At 32.2% G+C, this 22,904-nt stretch overlaps 1 protein-coding gene and 1 pseudogene across 1 annotated transcript; both read left to right on the top strand.

Annotated features, from left to right (window-relative positions):
• The first annotated feature begins 835 nt into the window (after positions 1–835).
• LOC128159785 (tripartite motif-containing protein 3-like) lies at positions 836–4,912 on the top strand. The gene is made up of 2 exons (XM_052822983.1): positions 836–982; positions 3,090–4,912. The coding sequence occupies exon 2, from the start codon at positions 3,112–3,114 to the stop codon at positions 4,804–4,806; it is 1,695 nt and encodes a 564-aa protein (XP_052678943.1). The 5' UTR covers positions 836–982; positions 3,090–3,111; the 3' UTR covers positions 4,807–4,912.
• Positions 4,913–14,005: 9,093 nt separating this feature from the next.
• LOC128159812 (E3 ubiquitin-protein ligase TRIM36-like) lies at positions 14,006–20,650 on the top strand (annotated as a pseudogene).
• The last annotated feature ends 2,254 nt before the right edge of the window (positions 20,651–22,904 follow it).

Genomic DNA, 22,904 nt, shown 5'->3' on the forward strand with positions numbered 1-22,904 from the left:
GATTCATTCCAAAACTGAGGAAAATGTCCTCGAGGATAGCATCATTCTGTATATAAAATTTCAACAGCGTACAATTTTTACTTTTTCTTTTATGTTATTTCTTATAACGTACTCCAACAAAGCTTCAATTTATCATAACGTCATAGAAGCGCAATGACAATGCTCCCCTACCGCACAACCTAAAAATCGTGTAAAAAATAAAAATTTCCTTTAAAAATTTAAATATTTTTACCTGTATTTTGTTTATTGTGTTCAATTTTATAAATGATATCGAAAAAAATTCATAAGAATTATAAATCAACGGTATTATATTAGAATGCGCAAAAACATGCGCAATGCAAACTAAAGTCGGCCTCCTTGAGGCAAATTTGTCAAAAATAGAATTTACCGAAATTCAATAGAATTTTATCAAAAGTCTCGGCAGATTTGAAGTCAGGATCATCGGTTTAGTAGACTTATACTTTAACTACTTAGCTACGCTGACATCTAATCAATTGGATTGATAACCGTTTATCTAAAAAAAAGAAAGATACCAAATTGTTTCCCTCTTATGTCATGCGCCACACATTCAAGCAAAATCAGAAGAAGGAAGCTTTTCAAAACGGCTTTTATATGCCTTGTGAAATGAGAAACACCAATCAATAAGGTATTACGTGTCCTACTGATCATCAGATTGCTTACATTCATATATAATCGATAATCAATGACAATTGAAAAAATAAAGCATTATTTAAATAGTAACGCAAGAGCGCTGTTGATATCCAATATAGATTATCCTTCTGCTTTTGAAGTCTGGTTGCTTTTTTGATTGCGGTGTACGAGCAAATATTGACAAAGAGATGTCCTTCGTTGATTGGTGGAGTACGTCTTCTATTAAAAAAATATTATCGACCATGACCTACATTTTGTGTTTCAAAAAATAATCCCAAGTGAATGTCTTCAGATAACCAAGGTGAATTGTCGACATGGAAGTTGTATAGAGGTTTGTAGTTTTTAACGTAATGCTTAACAACTCTCATGTCCTATTAGATTCTTATTAATCTTATTCGGTGTAGTTTATTAGATATTCTTTTTTGTTGGTTCAATTTTTGCAGTATTATTTCTGTTGTGTTTTATTCACTTCAAAGCGAAAGTGGAGTAAAATTTAATGGTTAATCTTAGTTAACTCGCCACCAAAAAGTGAGTTTTTAACATCAAATGCTGGTCCATTGTCATTGTCGTTCATTCAGTGTACTAACATAACACTTTTAATAAACACGACCCCCTTCCATGCATTGTGAAAAACTTAAAAAGGTACACTTTTGAAATATGTTTCTAATTTTTAGGACCAATAAGGACAACAAATCTAAAAACAAAATTTGTAAGCGGACTTTTGTTGTTTTGAATGAAAAATATATATTGCTTTGAGCTAGGGAAGATATATATTGATTTTAGATATATATATCAATTTTTAAAATCCTTTTGTTGGTCTATAAATATTTAGCAAGTTAAATATTTAAAATTTGTACAGATAGGTATATGTCGTATTTCTAAATTTCAAGTAAAAATGGATATGCCTGAATTCTTTTCAAATTTTCTAAACTCAGTTTCTGATGTATTAAAAACATAACAGTTTGTTTATATTCAGCATGTAGCTTGAAGTAATTCTTTTACCTTTAACAATCTGACAATTAAATTTAATGGATCGTCATTTAAAAAGAATGCTAAGACTTTCGAAATGAACAGAAAAGGACATTTCTATTATATTTCTATGAGATGTTTAAGAACAGAGTATTCTATACAGAGCATTCAATCTTTTAAGAGAAAATGTTTTTAAACTTAAAAAAAGATAAGTTAACGTGTTCTTGTCTTTACAGTTTGTAAAGGACACACGTGCAACTTATGTCCACATTTTATTTTTCTGAAAAGAGATATTAATGGGACATTGAGATTATTGGACAAGCACGAGCTGTAAAAGTTATATCTAAAGTTTTCAATGGAAGGAATTTTAGATATTGACTTGCACATGTATAAGTCGTTTAAGAATTACTTCGTACTTAAAAAAACAAAAACAAAAAAACTACCTCAAATTAATTTTTGTTGAGAAATAAAAACTGCATAAGGTATTGAATAACAGTTAGCTATTGCACGCCAATTTTTTAAAATTTATTTCAATAAGTCCTTTGCGGAGTAAAACATTAGTGAAATTATTTCAGAACAGTGTGTTTCAAACGCTATGTAAATGTATTGAATTTATCTTTGTAAATAAAAACCAGCATGAAACCCTTATATTAGCACTATAAATGAGCCACGTTAATGTTTTCTTATTAAACAATGCTTACATATGCAAACATATTTCCTTAAGGTCAAGATATAGTAAATGAAAGGTGCCTTCAGGTTTATGAAATTAAAGATATATTTCTTTAAATGATGTTTCATAACAATATCTTTGTTTCATAGGATGTACCGGGGCTTACATTTTTGGTAAACACATTGAAAAATCATGTTTTAATCAACCATTTTCTATGAAATATGAAGAATAAAAGTAACAAATATTGAGGACCTCTCCATTTTTGACTAATGAAATATATCTAGAATGCCTATATTCTCTCCATAAACGGCATTAAACAAGCTCTTGACCTCCGCTTTAAAATATCAAATTGAATATAGGTACCGGAACTACGAGTACTTTTCCCGTGATTAAACAAAGAATGTCAAAATATTGTTTTATTTTCTACCTAATTCCTTTAAAGCCATATACGGGAAAAGATATATCAATTAAATGATGACGTCATAATGGTTCTAGCACCAAAAAGACCTTAACTGAAACTAACGAGAGATGTCACATTGATGGTCGCATGAGCTTGTAATTTGGCTGTTATAATGAATAAAACCAAGACGAGAAATACAAGAGTTTTTTCTATTTCAACAATTCGAATATTTTAAACTTTAGAGTTATATGATATAACAATCTTTGCTCGTATTTTACATTATATTATCCTTTGAGAGACCCTCAGGGTTAGCAAGGTGGATTCAGTGACCAAGCAAGTTCATAGGTGAACTTTATACCATTTATTCATTAAAAAATTCAAACTGTTTGTATTTTTCAGCATATGATTAAACTGCTTGAGCATGGACACAAATGTAGCCCAGGATGTGTTATTGTGTAGTCTTTGTGACACCCATGGCCCTCCTATGTACTGTGACATTTGTCACATACATCTATGTAAGGCCTGTGTGGGGGAACATCTCTCTGACGAATCTAAAGAACACAAAGTTGTGTCCTTTAAGAAAAGAGGATCTACTACAAGATGTCCAAAACATTCCTCAAAACAATGCGAACTTTACTGTCAAAATTGTGACATTCCTATTTGTGCAGCATGTGCTTCCTCTGAAGAACACCAAGGTCACAAATTTATTGAAATATTAAAAAGCATTGCCTACAAAAAAGAAGGAATTAAAAGAGATTTACAAGAACTAGAAAAATTCATTTTTCCAAAGTATCAAGAAATTGCATCAAACATCTCTGCTCAAAAAGCCGATCTAAATGAAAACTCTCAGGAATTGTCATCAGCTATCGATGAACATGGAGAAGACTTGCACAGAGAAATAGACACCATTATTCAAAAACTGAAACTAGATCTTAAAGAAACGGACTCCAAAAGCCTGACTGTCCTAAATAAAAAGGAAGATGAAATCACTCACACCGTTTCTGAAATCACGCATTGTATTTCAGAATTGAACAAATTAATGAACTCCAATGACGTCAGTCAACTCTCTGCCTACAAGTCCAGGAATACTGAATTTAGAAGATTGCCTCCTAAACTCACAGTTTCCTTACCAAGTTTTACTCCTTCTGAGATAAACAAAGAACAACTTATTCAACAGTTTGGTTCTCTCTCAGCTTCATCTGTCAAATCGGACGAACATGGCTATACATTGGATTTTCCAGGTGATGAATCTACTTCCTTTGACAAAACACTTATTGATGCACCAAAGGTCATCACAGATATAAACACCGAATATACCGTCCGTACTCTGCGCAGTGTGTCTTGTAGGAGTGATGAAGAAATATGGACATGTGGTGAAGACAAAATCATGAGACTGTATAGCCTCAAAGGGGACCTATTAAAGTCAGTCAAAACCAGATCCGGGGACAATCCATACGACATAGCGGTGAATAGGAATGGGGATCTAGTTTATACAGATTACAAGGATAGCACTGTGAACATAATGAAGAATAAACAAATAGAGACAGTAATCAGACTGAAGGGCTGGAGTCCTTGTAATATCTGTATTACCTCCTCTGGCAGCCTCCTGATTGTCTTGATCAGTGATGATGTAAAACAAACAAAAGTCGTGCGTTACTCTGGCTCAATTAGAAAGCAAATCATTCAATATAACAGCAAAGGCAAACCGCTCTATTCATCTGATCTGTACACGAAATACATCACCGAGAACGGGAACCTAGATATCTGCGTGTCGGACCATGGAGCTCAGGCCGTAGTGGTTGTAAATCAAGGCGGTAATTTCCGGTTTACCTACACTGGTCCGCCCTCCACTACCGATGAACCATTTAATCCAGTTGGCATCGCCACCGACAGACAGAGTCGGATCCTGACAGCAGACCCTAACAACAATCGTATTCACATTCTGGATCAAGACGGAAAGCTCCTCCGCTACATTGACAGCTGTCATTTACGAGGTCCATGGGGATTATGCGTGGATAGCCAAGACGATCTCATCGTGGCTGAATTACCGACAAGTAAAGTTAAGAAAATCCTATATTTAGAGAACCGAAAGGGCTTATCTAATGCCCGTCAATAAACACATACCTGTATATCTATTACATGTTGACGTATTGGATACGCATAGAATACATGTGTGTGCAGACAATTTACATTTCAATATAGATGTGGGTTAGAATTTTAAACGTTCAATGTATTTGTTTGAATTCTAATACAGTTGTTTGAGCCAATGCTTGTTAGTTTTTAGCTTTAAAATCCTTAAGTCAACCACAGTAAGCAAACGGAATGTGTTAAAAAAAAAATAGGACAAATAAAATTGTAAAACTTTTATTTTTTTGCAATTGTTTTACCACCAAATTATATGCTTACATGTATATATCACATGTTCACAATTTTTTGTACTATAAACGTGTATAAAGTTAAAAAATATTGAATTTTTTACGAAGCAATTTCTCACCAATTATACGTTTTAAATGAGTATTTGTGGGAAATCAGAGTTATTTCTCTTTGATATATTAAAAAGTCCGTGATTTCAACGTAAATTTTTTTTTCATAAAAATTACAATGACAATAGTTTAACAGATACATTTTGTCATTAGGATTTTATGGCGTCAACTGATTAAAAGTCTTTTATATATTTTATACTTGTTAAAATTATTTGATTACAAATACATGAGTACGGACGGAAAGGCACAATTACAAAGAACACAAAAGATGGCTGACTAACATGATAAGAAAAGCCGTCAGGGACTAAGCTGAAGGTCATGAACATAACTGTCATACGTGCGGTGTAGAAAATGTGCGTGCGGTGTTTTTTTTTACTTCTGTGAAAATTTACGCGTTTAATTTTTACGGATTTATAAAACTCGTAATAATTAGTAAAAATGAGCAGCACGTAAACAATACCCGTTATACGGTAATTCTAAGAGAGATTTACAAATAGTAAAACATGTAAAAGATCAATGAGTTTTAGAAATTATATATATATTTTTACTCAATTAAATCAATGGATGTAATCTAAAAAATACCAGAGAAAAGATCTCCAAGGCTGCATATCGCACAAAGTTTTTCAAATTGATAGAGAGTGACTCCATATTATGCAAGTGTTTAACATATAACGATTTTAAATATACAAAATGTGTTTCTGAGCTTTGAAATGCCTGAAAAATACCCATAACCCCCAATACCCATGGCTATCGAGAGTAATCACCAACCACCAGTCTCCACTGGATTTATTTTGGCAGAGGTGATGCCACAGCACCGTTCGATCAGATAGAAATCCAGTGTTTTAGCATTGTTGGATATACATGTACCTATAATAACACGTGGCTGAACCTTTAAAGACATGTTGAAAGCAGAAACAAATTACATGCTTTTTAGATTAGGATCAGTTTTGTTCTTAATCGTTTTGGTCACTGGAATAAAGAAGGTAAAGAGCAGAAGTGAAGGGATAAAAATAGGAAGAAAATAATCAAGTACGTCTTTTTTAGGCTGTTGCATTACTGTAGATTCCTTATTTTACGCGAGTACTTAATTCTGCGGTTCAACGATTTACCATCATATCGCGAAAACATAAATTGGCGAATGCCGAAATTTTATCTTACTTTCATGTTGTTTACATGTGTCCCAAAATTAAAAGCGAGATTTAAAAATTCGCGAGACGGGCTTCTCGCGATTTTACGCGGATATTAATTCCGCGCGTTTAATTAGGAATTTACAGTATCACTATTTATGTGTATGAAGGACATGAATTACTTTTTAAATGTGGTAAATTTATCAGCAGATATTTGAATAAAGATAACCTTTAACCACACAATGACGTCATGAAGTTGACAGCAAGCCACCTTGTTGTTTTTACAAGGAGCGTGTGTTGCAATTGGTGAGTTTTTCCTCGCATTGAAAATCAAATATTGTATGGATGAATGTATTTGACGGTTCATTTGTCAAGATTATCGCCTTTTCAGAAAATATATGTGCCATTTCTTATCAATACTAAATTAAGAAATTGGTTGTTTAAATGGATATGTTGCCAAAAAAGCTAGAGTTAACAAAATTGTTCAAATCTGAAAATTAGCATAAGATAAACTTTTATGTTTTGAGCTAAATGCATTTGAATTAACTTATTATCGATAAGAGTTAGTTTCTAATATTGAAAAGTTTATTGGGTCCCGAAAATTAAAAAGACGTATTACAAATTTTCAGTTTATTTTTCAAAGTCTGTAGAGAAAATGGGTAAGGCTTACATTAATTTGTTGTTTTACCAACAATTGTAACATAAGCAGATAACACCACGAAAGGCAGATGCACTCAAACCCTGAATGAGCTCAGTGAAACGATAAGTTCATATTGACCACATTCTGATACATCGGAATTTGAAAAAAAGGCAATTCCAAATTATGACATTACCATGAATTGCAAACTGGATGCTAGTTTTATGATCTTGAACCTATTATTCATGTTACTTATGAAAAGGAATTAAAAACAAAAGAAAAATTTGATGTGCGTTTTGTCTCTAACTATCGTTCGTTTCTACTGCCTTCCATTTGGTAATGTTTTGCTGGAGATCTTGCAAATGTGTAGTCCTTCCCTGACCGTATTAATGTTAATCTTTTCCTGTTATATGATACCTTGTTTCATAATACATGTCAACAAGTCACCAAATAGAATTTCGCAAATTAAAAAAATATTTAACAAACTTGTTCTTTAGTTTTACAATCTATTTCCCGGCGCTGGTTATATGATATTGACAAAAATATCCTCTAGGAAAAAGAGAAGTGGTTATACAATGTCTTAGCAACTGTATGAAATATATTTTTAAAATAATTGATTTTTGGTGCAGAAAAGTCAAAATGCGTTACAAATGAAAAACTGTGGTACACAAGGGGCTTCTTCAAACGAAACACTAACTAGACATGAAATACAACGTTTCATTTGTTTTGTCCTGTTGTGAAAAATTAATGAAAGCATAAAAGTACAACTTATCGATAGCATAATGGATTTTTAAGTGGTTGGCGCAAAAAAGATGTAAAACCTTTTTGTTCTGATTTGAGTACAAAGACATTGTTCTAAAAACGGTCACATGATTGTCTTCTTTGATTTCAACAACCGTCTAGTTCATTGGACATTCGTAAAATCGTAACAAATGCCAATGTGAAAATGACCTTAGATTATTTTGACAAAATCTTAGAATAACTGATTCAATTGCATAACTAAAAAATATGTCAATAATGAAGAAAAACGATGAACAGCAAACCAACGTATTTTTGCATGATAAAACTTAGCTTGTTTGGCGACAATCTAACCGTCGCAAATATTGTTGCCACGAACTAGTTCCCTAAACTACACGGTTTATCAATACTTATTTTTACTACACAACTATATGATTGGCTCAGAAAATGTAAACTTATTTCAAATATAATTTTAGAACGAATTATTTTGTTACGTAGAGAAAAATATCAATTTGATGTTTCACTGAAGTATATTAGAATACCTTTATATTAGGCATATTTTTTAACAATTAACTATTAATCGAATTTCAAGATATTTTTGATGACCGACGGATGTAACGCAACTGTACCACTAAAAAGCAATCGCATATTACTACACAAAAGATTACAAACTCTGGACCTTTTCAATAGATTTTGGAAAACTAAATCAATTATGTTTAAGCCCCCTTCATTTAAATAAAACATTGCTCAAATCTCAGCATACCTTTCATTAGAATAAATGTTTTCATTGTGTTAAACAGGTCTATACAAAGATTACACGCAAACAAGCTATGACGTCATGAAGCGGACAACAAGGCACCTAAAATGTTACTTTTCAGATGGAAGGTGCGCTTATTCTCGCCATTAAAGTCTAACATTGTGTCAATGATTATATTTGACGGCGCGTTTGTTTACATTAGCGTAAATCGAAATAAAAGTGACACTCCTTTTCTGTTTATACTAAATGGATGAGTTGCCAAAATATCGAGAGGTCCAAAAAATGTGCAGATCTTTAATTAGCATGAACAAGAATTAATTTTTGAGGTTATCAATGATCCTATCATCGATAAATGTCGAGTACTTGATCTGTACAGCATTTCTTGAACAACGAAGATATGTTTTTAAATGTTTAATTACTTTTGCAGAGTCCACGGAGAAAGTAGGTATAGAACGACCACCAGTCTTTTATTATAGACCATGACGTTTTAGATATTCCACAGTCTTTGGTAATTGTTAGTTCAACAGATGATTTCACAATGGTCAAATGCTTTCTAAACAGAAATAGAATAGAGGAATGTGAATCACCTAATTGATATTAGTTTATATTCTGATCCTTCGATAATTTGCAAATGTATTCGAAATATAATAAGTAACATTATTCATAAACTGGGCGTTAATATATGAATTTTGCAAAAATGCAAGCAATGTTAACGAAAAGAAAAGTCAAAACACCAAGAAAACCAACCCTTCAACGTGTGTTCTGTTTTCGAGAAGGGTCCATGATTATTATCTTCTACTTGACAATGTTAAGTAAAAGTAATCCTAATTTGACTATATGTATGTTAGTAAACTATCTTTTCCCCGCCTTATCATACTCATTTTCATTATGCGATACAACAAGCCAACAAATTAAGAGACTCAATTTACAATCAGTAGGTGTTTTCCTTGGAATAAACTGTCTTATGCCAACCCCCCCCCCCCCCCAAAAAAAAAAAAATAATAAAAAATCAGAAAAGAACCTGGCACTCGTTTCTGTAATAAACTTTTCCTGATGATTCAAATTTCTATTTCATTTTTTTTTGTTGAATAAAGTGCAATCATATGTACTTGTGTACTGGAAATGAAATGTCTTTTAGATCAGGTAAAATGCACAAAAAAAGCTGTCTTGACAACTTGATCTCCTTGTGCATGCATACTTGTGTGAATTGTAAAGAAAGGATACTATAGGCGGTTGCATAAAAGTCACATTTGCAACGGATAATTTATCTCGAAAAAGTGGCATTGTAAAAGAAAATACGTTACAAATGAATATTTGTGGTACCCATGAGAGTTATTCTATCGGCATACTTATTACACTTGAAATATCACTGTTCTTTTTCGATATTCCTGTCCTGTGTTAAACATTTATGAAAATATAAAAATACAACAGACAGCTGTAAACTCCTAATGATTTTATAATGGATATAATTTATGCGCAGAAAATATGTTACTTAATACTTTTGTGCATTTTTAAGGTCCAGGTTCTTAATGCAATTGTATTTATATTTTAAGTTTTGACCTTATTGGAATTTCGTAAATTCAAGTTCAATAACATGTACAAAAGGACTATGTGCGGTATGGTCAAATATCTGCCCCCGATTTCAACCAATTTTTAAATAGTATCGTATAAAAATCAAATCTTCACAAATCATTGTATAGAGGATTCCTATAACTTTAATCTTGAATTTAGTCATCATTGCTCATTCGTTGTTTATCTATGACGTCACCTAAATTATTTTCATTATGCAATACAACAAGCCAACAAATTAAGAGACTCAATTTACAATCAGTTGTTTTTCTTGGAATAAACTGTCTTAAACCCCCCCCCCCAAAAAAAAAAAAAAAAAAAGATAAGAAAATAACATGGAACTCGTTTCTGAAATAAACTTTTCCTAATGTGCTAAATTTCCATTTCATTTTTTGATTAAAGTACAATCTGAGTACTTGTGTACTGAAATGTCTTTTAGATCAGGTAAAATGCACAAAAAAAAAACTGTCTTGACAACTTGTTAGTGCATGCATACTTGTGTGAATTTTAAAGAAAGGATACGATAGGCGGTTGCATAAAAGTCACATTTGCAACAGATAATTTATCTGGAAAAAGTGGCATCGTAACAAAATTATGTTACAAATGAAAATTTGTGGTATTCATGGGCATACTAATTACACTGGAAATATAACTGTTCTGTTTCTATTTTCTTGTCCTGTATTATACATTTATGAAAATATAAAAATACAACAGACAGCTGTAAACCCCTGATGATTTTATAATGGATATAATTGATGCGCAGAAAATATGTTACCTAATACGTTTGTGCATTTTTAAGGTCCAGGTTCTTAAAGAGATTGTATTTATATTTTATGTTTTGACCTTATTTTAATTTTGTAAATTCAAGTTCAGTAACATGTACAAAATGTACGTAAAATGAGTTTGTCAAAATGACAGAAACATTGGTGATTTAAAACAAACATAAACAAATATACCAACAAGTTTACAATGAATGTAATAGATATTAAAAATACATATAAGTACTGTAAACTAAGACCTACATTGTTCGATTTCCATTCATCAAATTTGGAAAAAAATGTAATCGATTTTGCTTTTGTCTATTTTACAACGTACCCATCCCCTTTTTTATTTCACATAAGTAGACATAATTAAGATAATTTCCTAAAATATAGTTTAGATAAAATAAAAATCTTTGTTTATCATGTATGCGCATGTGCATTGGTTTGTTGTCAAGGACGTAAGTCTGACATTTACTTAGTCTGATATTTCTATGTACGGTCATGCGTACGCCTCTTGGTAAAACGCAATTTACGCTGGACTAAATATAATGTTAGTGAAACGTAAAGTATTAGATAATAGAAAAAGAGCGACAACTCTACTCCATAACAGGAATGAGTTAGCAGTATGTATGCATTAAACTTAGGGAGGTGTTACAATGCTTAAAACTGTGGTCAAATTTGGATTCATTTCCAAACTGACACTAATTAACAATTTTGCTTTCCAATTTAACCTTATTGTAAAGAAATAGTGAAGAAATCTGAAATAATTAAATATATCTTTTTCTCACAGAATGGACAGTTTTCGGATTTTATCCCACTTAAATTTTTTTCTATTGTTAGCCTCATAAACTGTCTGATCAGATGTTGGCTTGAATGATTGCTAAGATTACGTAACACTATTGATGTACATTAAGATACCTGTAGCTGTACATTAAGTTGGAGAAGTTGTCGATTAAGTTAAGAATCGACGGTTTTTATCCACTTAATGTACAGCTACAGGTAACTTTATGTACAGGTTTTAAAAATACAAATACGAGGATTGTTAGAAAAGTTCGCATATATAGTGATTTACGGAAAAATTACTGTGTACTTTGTAGGATGACGTATGTTTTATTAAATTACTACCACTGGAAAATAAGACTGCAAAAAATTTTGAAGTTGTTATCAAACGATACATCAATTTTTATTTTGCATGCATTGGATTTACGGAGCACCATTTCATATTTCCAAGACGTCAGGTGACGTCAAACTACTGAAAGTCAATTTCACTTGTCACTCTTTTTCAAAGTAAATAACTTTAATTCACGCACTTTTCATGCCATTAATCTATTTATAAAAAGCATGTTCAGACCATTATTTGGCAAATTTTTGAATTATGTCTTTTGTGTCATATCGTAGATCATTTAGGTCCGAAAATCTTTGTCCACGCTGTTTCGACTTCAGATAAGAAAATAAAGCAAAATCCATAGGTGCAACATCTGGGCTGTATGGGGGGGGGGGGGGTACTGCAAGAGCTCAAGATATCAGTATTTCCATTTTCAAACCTTCAATTCCAATTGTGCTTCCAAATGTAAACCTTTGTCCTATAAAAATAGCAGTATTTAAGAACCTTTTGGTCTCTATCAGAGAATTTGAATGTGTGCACACATAATTTAATGACGGCCCGGTGCTCCAAGGTGTCCAATTACGTTAACGTTTTTCACTCATTTTCTTAGCGTTGGTCGTCCATATCTGGCGATAAAACGGTTAAGAATTCTTCAATTTAATTGACACTTTCACAAAATGACCTTGATAACTTATTGTAATCTTATATGAAATATCGTTTATTTTTATGAGCTACAAATGTACATTTTCTTAAAAGGGAAAAATGCATACAAAATATCAAACAATAAAACAATGACATGCTCCGTGAAGCATATAAAAATAATTAATCTGTATAATTTTTAAGGTCCATTTAAAATAAACAAATCTTTACATATTTCTTAGAAAATACGTCAAAATTAAATATGAAAAATTTCGCTGGTATCCTGCGAATAGTCAGCTCACAATCAAACTTGTCCGTTCATATATCACGCTATATAATGTACCAAAAACATAAAGGATTACATAACATAAATATGTAGCCTGTGAGGTACTTAAATGATATATCTGCCGCTTGGAATACGCCGAAGGAATTCACTCCGTGCACTAGCCATAGCTTTGCTTTACGATGCTTATTCTGATGACCGATCATGTACGTGTGTTAATTTAAGTCTCATCGTTACCAAATTTGAACATCAGTGTTATACGCCTAAATATGTTCCTTATTATCATTATTCCTGAAACATGAACAGCCAGCCTCGCCTTATATGTTGAATCGTTGATCTCAAGCAGACGAAATCGTGAGAAGACGCTTAATTTTCTATTTAGTGAATTAGATAATGTGTATTGTTTATTTTTGAAGGTTAAACTTTTAATTTTTCATATTTATAAAGTTGTCTTTTGTTTGCTGACAATGAAACAGACACAACTTTACATTTTCTTAACAGTGTTTATCTTGGAAATTCCCGTTCCAAAAATAGTTTAAAATCAGAGCAGATGAGAAAAGAAGATCCGGCAAAAATTTTATTGATGCAGGTATCAAAGAAAGTTTTCGACCAATCAGCGCCGATATCTTATCAAAGTAATAAATAATTGTTACATGATTATCAAATCAAGAAAAAATATTAAATTATGAAATGTATTTTGATGCATACAAAGTATATAAATTCAATTTAAGGCAAATTTGTCAAAAATAGAATTTATCGAAATTCAATAGAATTTTATCAAAAGTCTCGGCAGATTTGAAGTCAGGATCATCGGTTTAGTAGACTTATACTTTAACTACTTAGCTATGCTGACATCTAATCAATATCTAAAAAAAGAAAGATACCAAATTGTTTCCCTCTTATGTCATGCGCCACACATTCAAGCAAAATCAGAAGAAGGAAGCTTTTCAAAACGGCTTTTATATACCTTGTGAAATGAGAAACACCAATCAATAAGGTATTACGCGTCCTACTGATCATCAGATTGCTTACATTCATATATAATCGATAATCAATGACAATTGAAAAAATAAAGCATTATTTAAATAGTAACGCAAGAGCGCTGTTGATATCCAATATAGATTATCCTTCTGCTTTTGAAGTCTGGTTGCTTTTTTGATTGCGGTGTACGAGCAAATATTGACAAAGAGATGTCCTTCGTTGATTGGTGGAGTACCTTCTATTAAAAAAATATTATCGACCATGACCTACGTTTTGTGCTTCAAAAAATAATCCCAAGTGAATGTCTTCAGATAACCAAGGTGAATTGTCGACATGGAAGTTGTATAGAGGTTTGTAGTTTTTAACGTAATGCTTAACAACTCTCATGTCCTATTAGATTCTTATTAATCTTATTCGGTGTAGTTTATTAGATATTCTTTTTTGTTGGTTCAATTTTTGCAGTATTATTTCTGTTGTGTTTTATTCACTTCAAAGCGAAAGTGGAGTAAAATTTAATGGTTAATCTTAGTTAACTCGCCACCAAAAAGTGAGTTTTTAACATCAAATGCTGGTCCATTGTCATTGTCGTTCATTCAGTGTACTAACATAACACTTTTAATAAACACGACCCCCTTCCATGCATTGTGAAAAACTTAAAAAGGTACACTTTTGAAATATGTTTCTAATTTTTAGGACCAATAAGGACAAAAAATCTAAAAACAAAATTTGTAAGCGGACTTTTGTTGTTTTGAATGAAAAATATATATTGCTTTGAGCTAGGGAAGATATATATTGATTTTAGATATATATATTAATTTTTAAAATCCTTTTGTTGGTCTATAAATATTTAGCAAGTTAAATATTTAAAATTTGTACAGATAGGTATATGTCGTATTTCTAAATTTCAAGTAAAAATGGATATGCCTGAATTCTTTTCAAATTTTCGAAACTCAGTTTCTGATGCATTAAAAACATAACAGTTTGTTTATATTCAGCATGTAGCTTGAAGTAATTCTTTTACCTTTAACAATCTGACAATTAAATGTTATGGATCGTCATTTAAAAAGAATGCTAAGACTTTCGAAATGAACAGAAAAGGACATTTCTATTATCTTCTATGAGATGTTTAAGAACAGAGTATTCTATACAGGGCATTCAATCTTTTAAGAGAAAATGTTTTTAAACTTAAAAAAAGATAAGTTAACGTGTTCTTGTCTTTACAGTTTGTAAAGGACACACGTGCAACTTATGTCCACATTTTATTTTTCTGAAAAGAGATATTAATGGGACATTGAGATAATTGGACAAGCACGAGCTGTAAAAGTTATATCTAAAGTTTTCAATGGAAGGAATTTTAGATATTTACTTGCTCATGTATAAGTCGTTTAAGAATTACTTCGTACTTAAAAAAACAAAAACAAAAAAACTACCTCAAATTAATTTTTGTTGAGAAATAAAAACTGCATAAGGTATTGAATAACAGTTAGCTATTGCACGCCAATTTTTTTGAATTTATTTCAATAAGTCCTTTGCGGAGTAAAACATTAGTGAAATTATTTCAGAACGGTGTGTTTCAAGCGCTATGTAAATGTATTGAATTTATCTTTGTAAATAAAAACCAGCATGAAACCCTTACATTAGCACTATAAATGAGCCACGTTAATGTTTTCTTATAAAACAATGCTTACATATGCAAACATATTTCCTTAAGGTCAAGATATAGTAAATGAAAGGTGCCTTTAGAAATTAAAGATATATTTCTTTAAATGATGTTTGTTTCATAGGATGTACCGGGGCTTACATTTTTGGTAAACACAATGAAAAACCTTGTTTTAATCAACCATTTTCTATGAAATATGAAGAATAAAAGTAACAAATATCGAGGACCTCTCCATTTTTGACTAATGAAATATATCTAGAATGCCTATCTTCTCTCCATAAACGGCATTAAACAAGCTCTTGACCTCCGCTTTAAAACATCAAATTGAATATAGGTACCGGAATTACGAGTACTATTCCCGTGATTAAACAAAGAATGTCAAAATATTGTTTTATTATCTACCTAATTCTTTTAAAGCCATATACGGCAAAGATAAATCAATTCAATTATGATGTCATAATGGTTCTAGCACCAAAAAGACTGTCTAGAATCATTTACTAGATCTTGACCTTAAATGGAACTAACGAGAAATGTCACATTGATGGTCGCATGAGCTGGTAATTTGGCTGTTATAGTGAATAAAACCAAGACGAGAAAAACAAGAGTTTTTTATTTCAACAATTCGAATATTTCAAATTTTATAGTTATATGATATAACAAACTTTGCTCGTATTTTACATAATATTATCCTTTGAGAGACCTTCAGGGTTAGCAAGATGGATTCAGTGACCAAGCAAGTTCATAGGTGAACTTTATACCATTTCTTCATTAAAAAATTCAAACTGTTTGTATTTTTCAGCATATGATTAAACTGCTTGAGCATGGACACGAATGTAGCCCAGGATGTGTTATTGTGTAGTCTTTGTGACACCCATGGCCCTCCTATGTACTGTGACATTTGTCACATACATCTGTGTAAGGCCTGTGTGGGGGGAACATCTCTCTGACGAATCTAAAGAACACAAAGTTGTGTCCTTTAAGAAAAGAGGATCTACTACAAGATGTCCAAAACATTCCTCAAAACAATGCGAACTTTACTGTCAAAATTGTGACATTCCTATTTGCGCAGCGTGTGCTTCTGCTGAAGAACACCAAGGTCACAAATTTATTGAAATATTAAAAAGCATTGCCTACAAAAAAGAAGGAATTCAAAGAGATTTACAAGAACTAGAAAAATTCATTTTTCCAAAGTATCAAGAAATTGCATCAAACATCTCTGCTCAAAAAGCCGATCTAAATGAAAACTCTCAGGAATTGTCATCAGCTATCGATGAACATGGAGAAGACTTGCACAGAGAAATAGACACCATTATTCAGAAACTGAAACTAGATCTTAAAGAAACGGACTCCAAAAGCCTGACTGTTCTAAATAAAAAGGAAGATGAAATCACTCACACCGTTTTTGAAATCACGCATTGTATTTCAGAATTGAACAAATTAATGAACTCCAATGACGTCAGTCTACTCTCTGCTTACAAGTCCAGGAATACTGAATTTAGAAGATTGCCTCCTAAACTCACAGTTTCCTTACCAAGTTTTACTCCTTCTGAGACAAACAAAGAACAACTTATTCAACAGTTTGGTTCTCTCTCAGCTTCATCTGTCAAAATGGACGAACATGGCTATACCTTGGATTTTCCAGGTGATGAATCTACTTCCTCTGACAAAACACTTATTGATGCACCAAAGGTCATCGCTACGAAAGCCGAGAAGGATCATTCGAGATTCGAGATTCGAAATACGAGATTCGAAATACGAGATTCGAGATTCGAAATTCGAGATTCAATATCTAAATTAACCAATCAAATCATGGATCTGAAACCTGTATCCTAGCAACATCAAACTGTTCTAAATAAAGAACATTCGTACATGCTCTTTCCTACAAATAAATGTCTTAATAGCTCTTATATAGTGGTTATAAAATGGTTAAATTAACATTGATGAATTAACCCCACACAGTATAAACAATTGAATTAGAAATAACACTGTTGGCTTTGCGAATATAAGTGGTTTTGTTTGCCCTGTATGTATTTCCCCTCGAACAATTTTAACCCGAAGTGTATTCGCCCCAACTGTGTAAAAATCGGCTCGCAAAGAAAGATCTGTTTAATCTAAATGTTTTAGCTATGAAACGAAACTCAAAAAAATAATCGACATGTCAAAATATAGGTTATGATAAAGTTTTAAACCATAGAAGACATAATGATTTACAACCTCAAAGACAAAAATCCAGATAAGAATAGTGTATTGTAGGATATGGCAATGCCATTGTCGATATGAGAGAGAGAGAGAGAGAGAGAGAGAGAGAGAGAGAGAGAGAGAGAGAGAGAGAGAGAGAGAGAGAGAGACAGACAGACAGACAGACAGACAGACAGACACAGAGAGAGTTTTGTAGTGTCAAATTCAGTTTGATTTAGAATTTGAAATTGATTTGATTTGTTACAAGTATTACCACTCATCGAGTTCGACTTGCTTTCCTTTTCTTTCATCCACTGGATTTAAAGCTATTAATTTTTGAAAATATTTTGAATTTATGGCCTGATTATATATAAATTAGAGCTGCGCTGGTGCATATATTTACCCAAATGGACCAAAATATAACCAAATGACAAAATTAGTTTTAAACGTACGACTCTTTTTTTCAATTCTAATCGGGTATGTCCTTTAGAAAAATCTTGAACCACACACATTTTAGCAAATAAAACGACAATTGTTTCATTTTTTTTATGGGGTGGGAGGTGGTGCCGGTAAAGGACATGTATTGCTTGTGGCAGTTGTGCTATACTCTCATTTGTTATAATAGGTAATACTACATATTGATATAAAATGAAAGTTTCCAATTACACTGTACATAGCTTCTATCACGCATTTTGACCCGTGCATAGTTTAAAACAATTTTCAAAGCATTTAATGTAATTCAACCGATCATTTTTTAAATTTAATTTTCTGGATCCCCGCCTGATACGTCCGCCTTCTTGTATATTAGAATTACATGTACGTTGACCATATGTACACATTAACTTAATCGGCTATGTTATGGGACGATAACATTTTTTATCAATGTTTTTGCAGGATATGTAACAAATAACAGCCTATTTGTGGGTTTTTGCACTGATTATTTGAGATAATTTGCCGCCATCTTTTATGCATTCCACACACCACTCACAGTTTCTTTATTTGGTGTTCTGTGTGTAGGGCGACAAATTGGTAAATTTGCACCACTCACCCCTTGTAGCTTCATCCTGATTACATTTTATCTGGCTAAGTGTAATGTGGTAGTATATTAAATACACACATCTTTAGAGAGTTACTTACAATAAAAGTAAACATTTGTATGACTTATATGTAATTATTGTCAATTTTGGTGCGGGGGGGGGGGGGGGTAGGAAACTACAGAGAAACTTAACTTGGCTGTGAAACATATGCTTTTATTCTTTCTTGTTGATATATCAATGAATGAATTATAACAAAATATATGTACAACAATTAATTTTGAAATATTCATGCACAATAAAATAAAGGGTTTTACTGTTCTCTGCACAAGAAATCGGCAATGTGAACAAATTGGCACCTTATCATCCCTACCTTTGATTGTAGAGAGTAGGTATCCTTCTATATTGAAAACAATTCCAAAAGTAAGACTCATAATAAGTTGTTTACTGAGGAAAAGGAAAAAAAAATTGTATTTATTAATAATTCCGTATGATGTGATAATATCTCAATGATTTGCTTATTATCATAGTACTAGTGTATCACTGTATGCATACATAAAAAAGATAAGTAATGCTTATATTTATTAGTGAAACAGGACAGATTATTTATATTTAGATTATTTAGATACATGTACTAATCTTCATGCGGGGATCTAGAAAGGAGGGGGTCAGGGGATCTCGACCCCCTCCTCGGGAAAATTGGAGCTTATTAAATTTACATAGTAAATTTTTTTAAAATTGGCCTAGGACCCCCTACAGAAAAAATTAGCTACGCTTATGAAGTTCTCTACCATAACCGCATTTTTACACAAAAGGGGTGAATAAACCAGGGTTTTAAACTATTACTGGTGGTGAAATACCATAGGGTTCAAACGCATCAGGTGGAAATGCACCAGGGCAAACAAAATCACTTAGATCCGCGAAGCACACTGCATTATTTCTAGTCTACTTAGATATTCTGTGTAAAAGTAAATACAAATAATTATTTAGTTAGGTAGGGAGAAGTGAACATAGCATTTATTTGTACATAAGAGCATGTACGTATGATTTTATTTAGAACAGTTTGATGTCGCTAGGATACATATTTTCAGATCCTTGATTTGATTGGTTAATTTAGATATTGAATCTCGAATTTCGAATCTCGAATCTCGTATTTCGAATCTCGTATTTCGAATTTCGAATCTCGAATGATCCTTCTCGGCTTTCGTACATCGCAGATATAAACACCGAATATAGCGACCGTACTCTGCGCAGAGAGTCTTGTAGGAGTGATGAAGAAATATGGACATGTGGTGAGGACAAAATCATGAGACTGTATAGCCTCAAAGGGGACCTATTAAAGTCAGTCAAAACCAAGTCTGGGGACAATCCATACGACATAGCGGTGAATAGGAATGGGAATCTAGTTTATACAGATTACAAGGATAGCACTGTGAACATAATGAAGAATAAACAAATAGAGACAGTAATCAGACTGAAGGGCTGGAGTCCTTGTAATATCTGTATTACCTCCTCTGGTAACCTACTGGTTGTCTTGATCAGTGATGATGTAAAACAAACAAAAGTTGTGCGTTACTCTGGCTCAATTAGAAAACAAATAATTCAATATAACAGCAAAGGAAAACCGCTCTATTCATCTGATCTGTACACGAAATACATCGCCGAGAACGGGAACCTAGATATCTGCGTGTCGGACCATGGAGCTCAGGCCGTAGTGGTTGTAAATCAAGGCGGTAATTTCCGGTTTACCTACACTGGTCCGCCCTCCACTACCGATGAACCATTTAATCCAGTAGACATCGCCACCGACATACAGAGTCGGATCCTGATAGCAGACCCTAACAACAATCGTATTCACATTCTGGATCAAGACGGAAAGCTCCTCCGCTACATTGACAGCTGCCATTTACGAGGTCCATGGGGATTATGCGTGGATAGCCTAGACAATCTCATCGTGGGTGAATTACCGACAAGTAAAGTTAAGAAAATCCTTTATTTAGAGAATTGACTGTGCTCATCGAAAGCTCACTTGTAAAACATACATGTATATATATATATTACATGTTGAAAAAAGTGATTGAAAAAGAAGTTACTGTACAAAAGTTTTTTTTATATCATAATGAATAAAGAGTATTAAAATTTTGTTCGTTTGAATATTGCAACACGATTTATCTAGCCAATGTTAGCAGGTTTTTGGCTTTTTGGCTTTAAGGTATCACACCGGTAATTGTTTTCACTATATAGCACTATAGAGGGGAAAAAATTCTTAAAAATCAGTTTGTATTCCTCATGACAAAATATTCGGAGGAAATGTTATTTGTTACCTATCTCATCAGCTAACACCATAAAAAGGGCAAGCGATACTGCATTTTCTCAAAATATCTAGCTCCAAACAGGTCTACCCTCAAAACCACGTGTTTTCCATTTGTATGTAAACAGACTGCACACTCCCCAGGAAGCTGCTGCATGTGCCCTGAAAGAAGTAGTCCCTGTGAAAAAAGATCATCACCTAACAAAGTACATGAAATATCCTACTCAGTGGTACAAAAAATTTTAAAACTGAGTAAAGGAAAATGTAAAAATGCAGTCAAGGAAAAAAATAATTCTGAAGTATATATGGAACAACAATTGACTAAGTTCATTTTGATTGGCCGATTACCGGTGTGATACCTTTAAAGCTTTTTTCAACAACCCTTGATTGTCAATTACATTGACAAGTGAGATTTATTTACATTTATTTTAATATGACAGATAAATAATATTATTTCTAACTTTTTAACTTTTTAATAATAGCGAGCGCAGTGTTGGTGAATTATCGACAAGTAAAGTTAAGAAAATCCTATACTTAGAGAACCAACTGTGCTTATCTAATACCCGTCAATAAACACATACCTGTATATCTATTACATGTTGACGTATTGGATACGCATAAAATACATGTGTGTGCAGACAATTTACATTTCAATATAGATGTGGGTTAGAATTTTAAACGTTCAATGTATTTTTTTGAATTCTAATACAGTTGTTTGAGCCAATGCTTGTTAGTTTTTAGCTTTAAAGTCTTTACGTCAACCACAGTAAGCAAACGGAATATGTTAAAAAAAAATAGGACAAATAAAATTGTAAATTTTTTATTTTTTTGCAATTTTATTACCACCAAATTATATGCTTACATGTATATATCACATGTTCACAATTTTCTGTTCTATAAACGTATAAAAGTTAAAAAAATAATGAATTTTTTACGAAGCAATTTCTCACAAATTATACGATTCATTTGAGTGTTTTAAATGAGTATTTGTGGGAAATCAGAGTTATTTCTCTTTGATATATTAAAAAGTCCGTGATTTCAACGTAAATTTTTTTTTCATAAAAATTACAATGACAATAGTTTAACAGATACATTTTGTCATTAGGATTTTATGGCGTCAACTGATTAATAGTCTTTTATATATTTCATACTTCTTTAAATTTTTGGTAGAAAATACATGAGTATATATTTTTATGAACATAAGTTTTTATATGGTCTTTTAATTGGTCCGATATAAAATCATGTATATGTATTCATTCATTTACTTTTGTTAAACGTATTATTATGTTATATGTTTTGGGGGGAAACTGAGCAATTTTGCAATGATGTTCGATTAATTTTTCCTTTTACTTAGTCCATTTATTTCAATCATTTGTTTTTTGCTATTCATATGTAAAAAATATTTGGAGAAATAAATGAGCATTTTATCAAAATATATTTGAAAAAAAACCTGTGAGTTATTGGTTTATTTCAGCTACGCCGAAATTATTTCTTGTTTGTCCTCTTAAAGATCTGTTAATGTCTTCCAAAGATCTTTTGTCAGCATTGCTAGAAAGTCACACACGTCTCACGATGCATTAGATAGCGTACTATGCATTCCAATTTTATTAATTGGATAACTTTACACTCATCAAAAGCTGGATAATTGTGATAGTTGTAAGACAATATTATTCTCCTTCATAACTAACAGGAGCGCTCTATAGAGATATAAAGATATATTATAAATGTTACTCATAATGATTTAAAAAATAATTAAAATGTTGCTATTAAAAAATCTATTAATATCGAACATTGGTGGGTGTTTGGAGAAGCAAAAATTGTCAAATCCTCAGGGGGATTCGAACTCATGACGTACAGGTTCGTAGTACCCTCTAACCCTCCGCGCTACGCTGTTAGTTGACAAAAATAGGGAAAGAAACTACTTATATATAACACCTGGTTTAATTGTTTA

Source organism: Crassostrea angulata, chromosome 8, assembly GCF_025612915.1.
Source record: "Crassostrea angulata isolate pt1a10 chromosome 8, ASM2561291v2, whole genome shotgun sequence".
Lineage (NCBI taxonomy): Eukaryota > Metazoa > Mollusca > Bivalvia > Ostreida > Ostreidae > Magallana > Magallana angulata.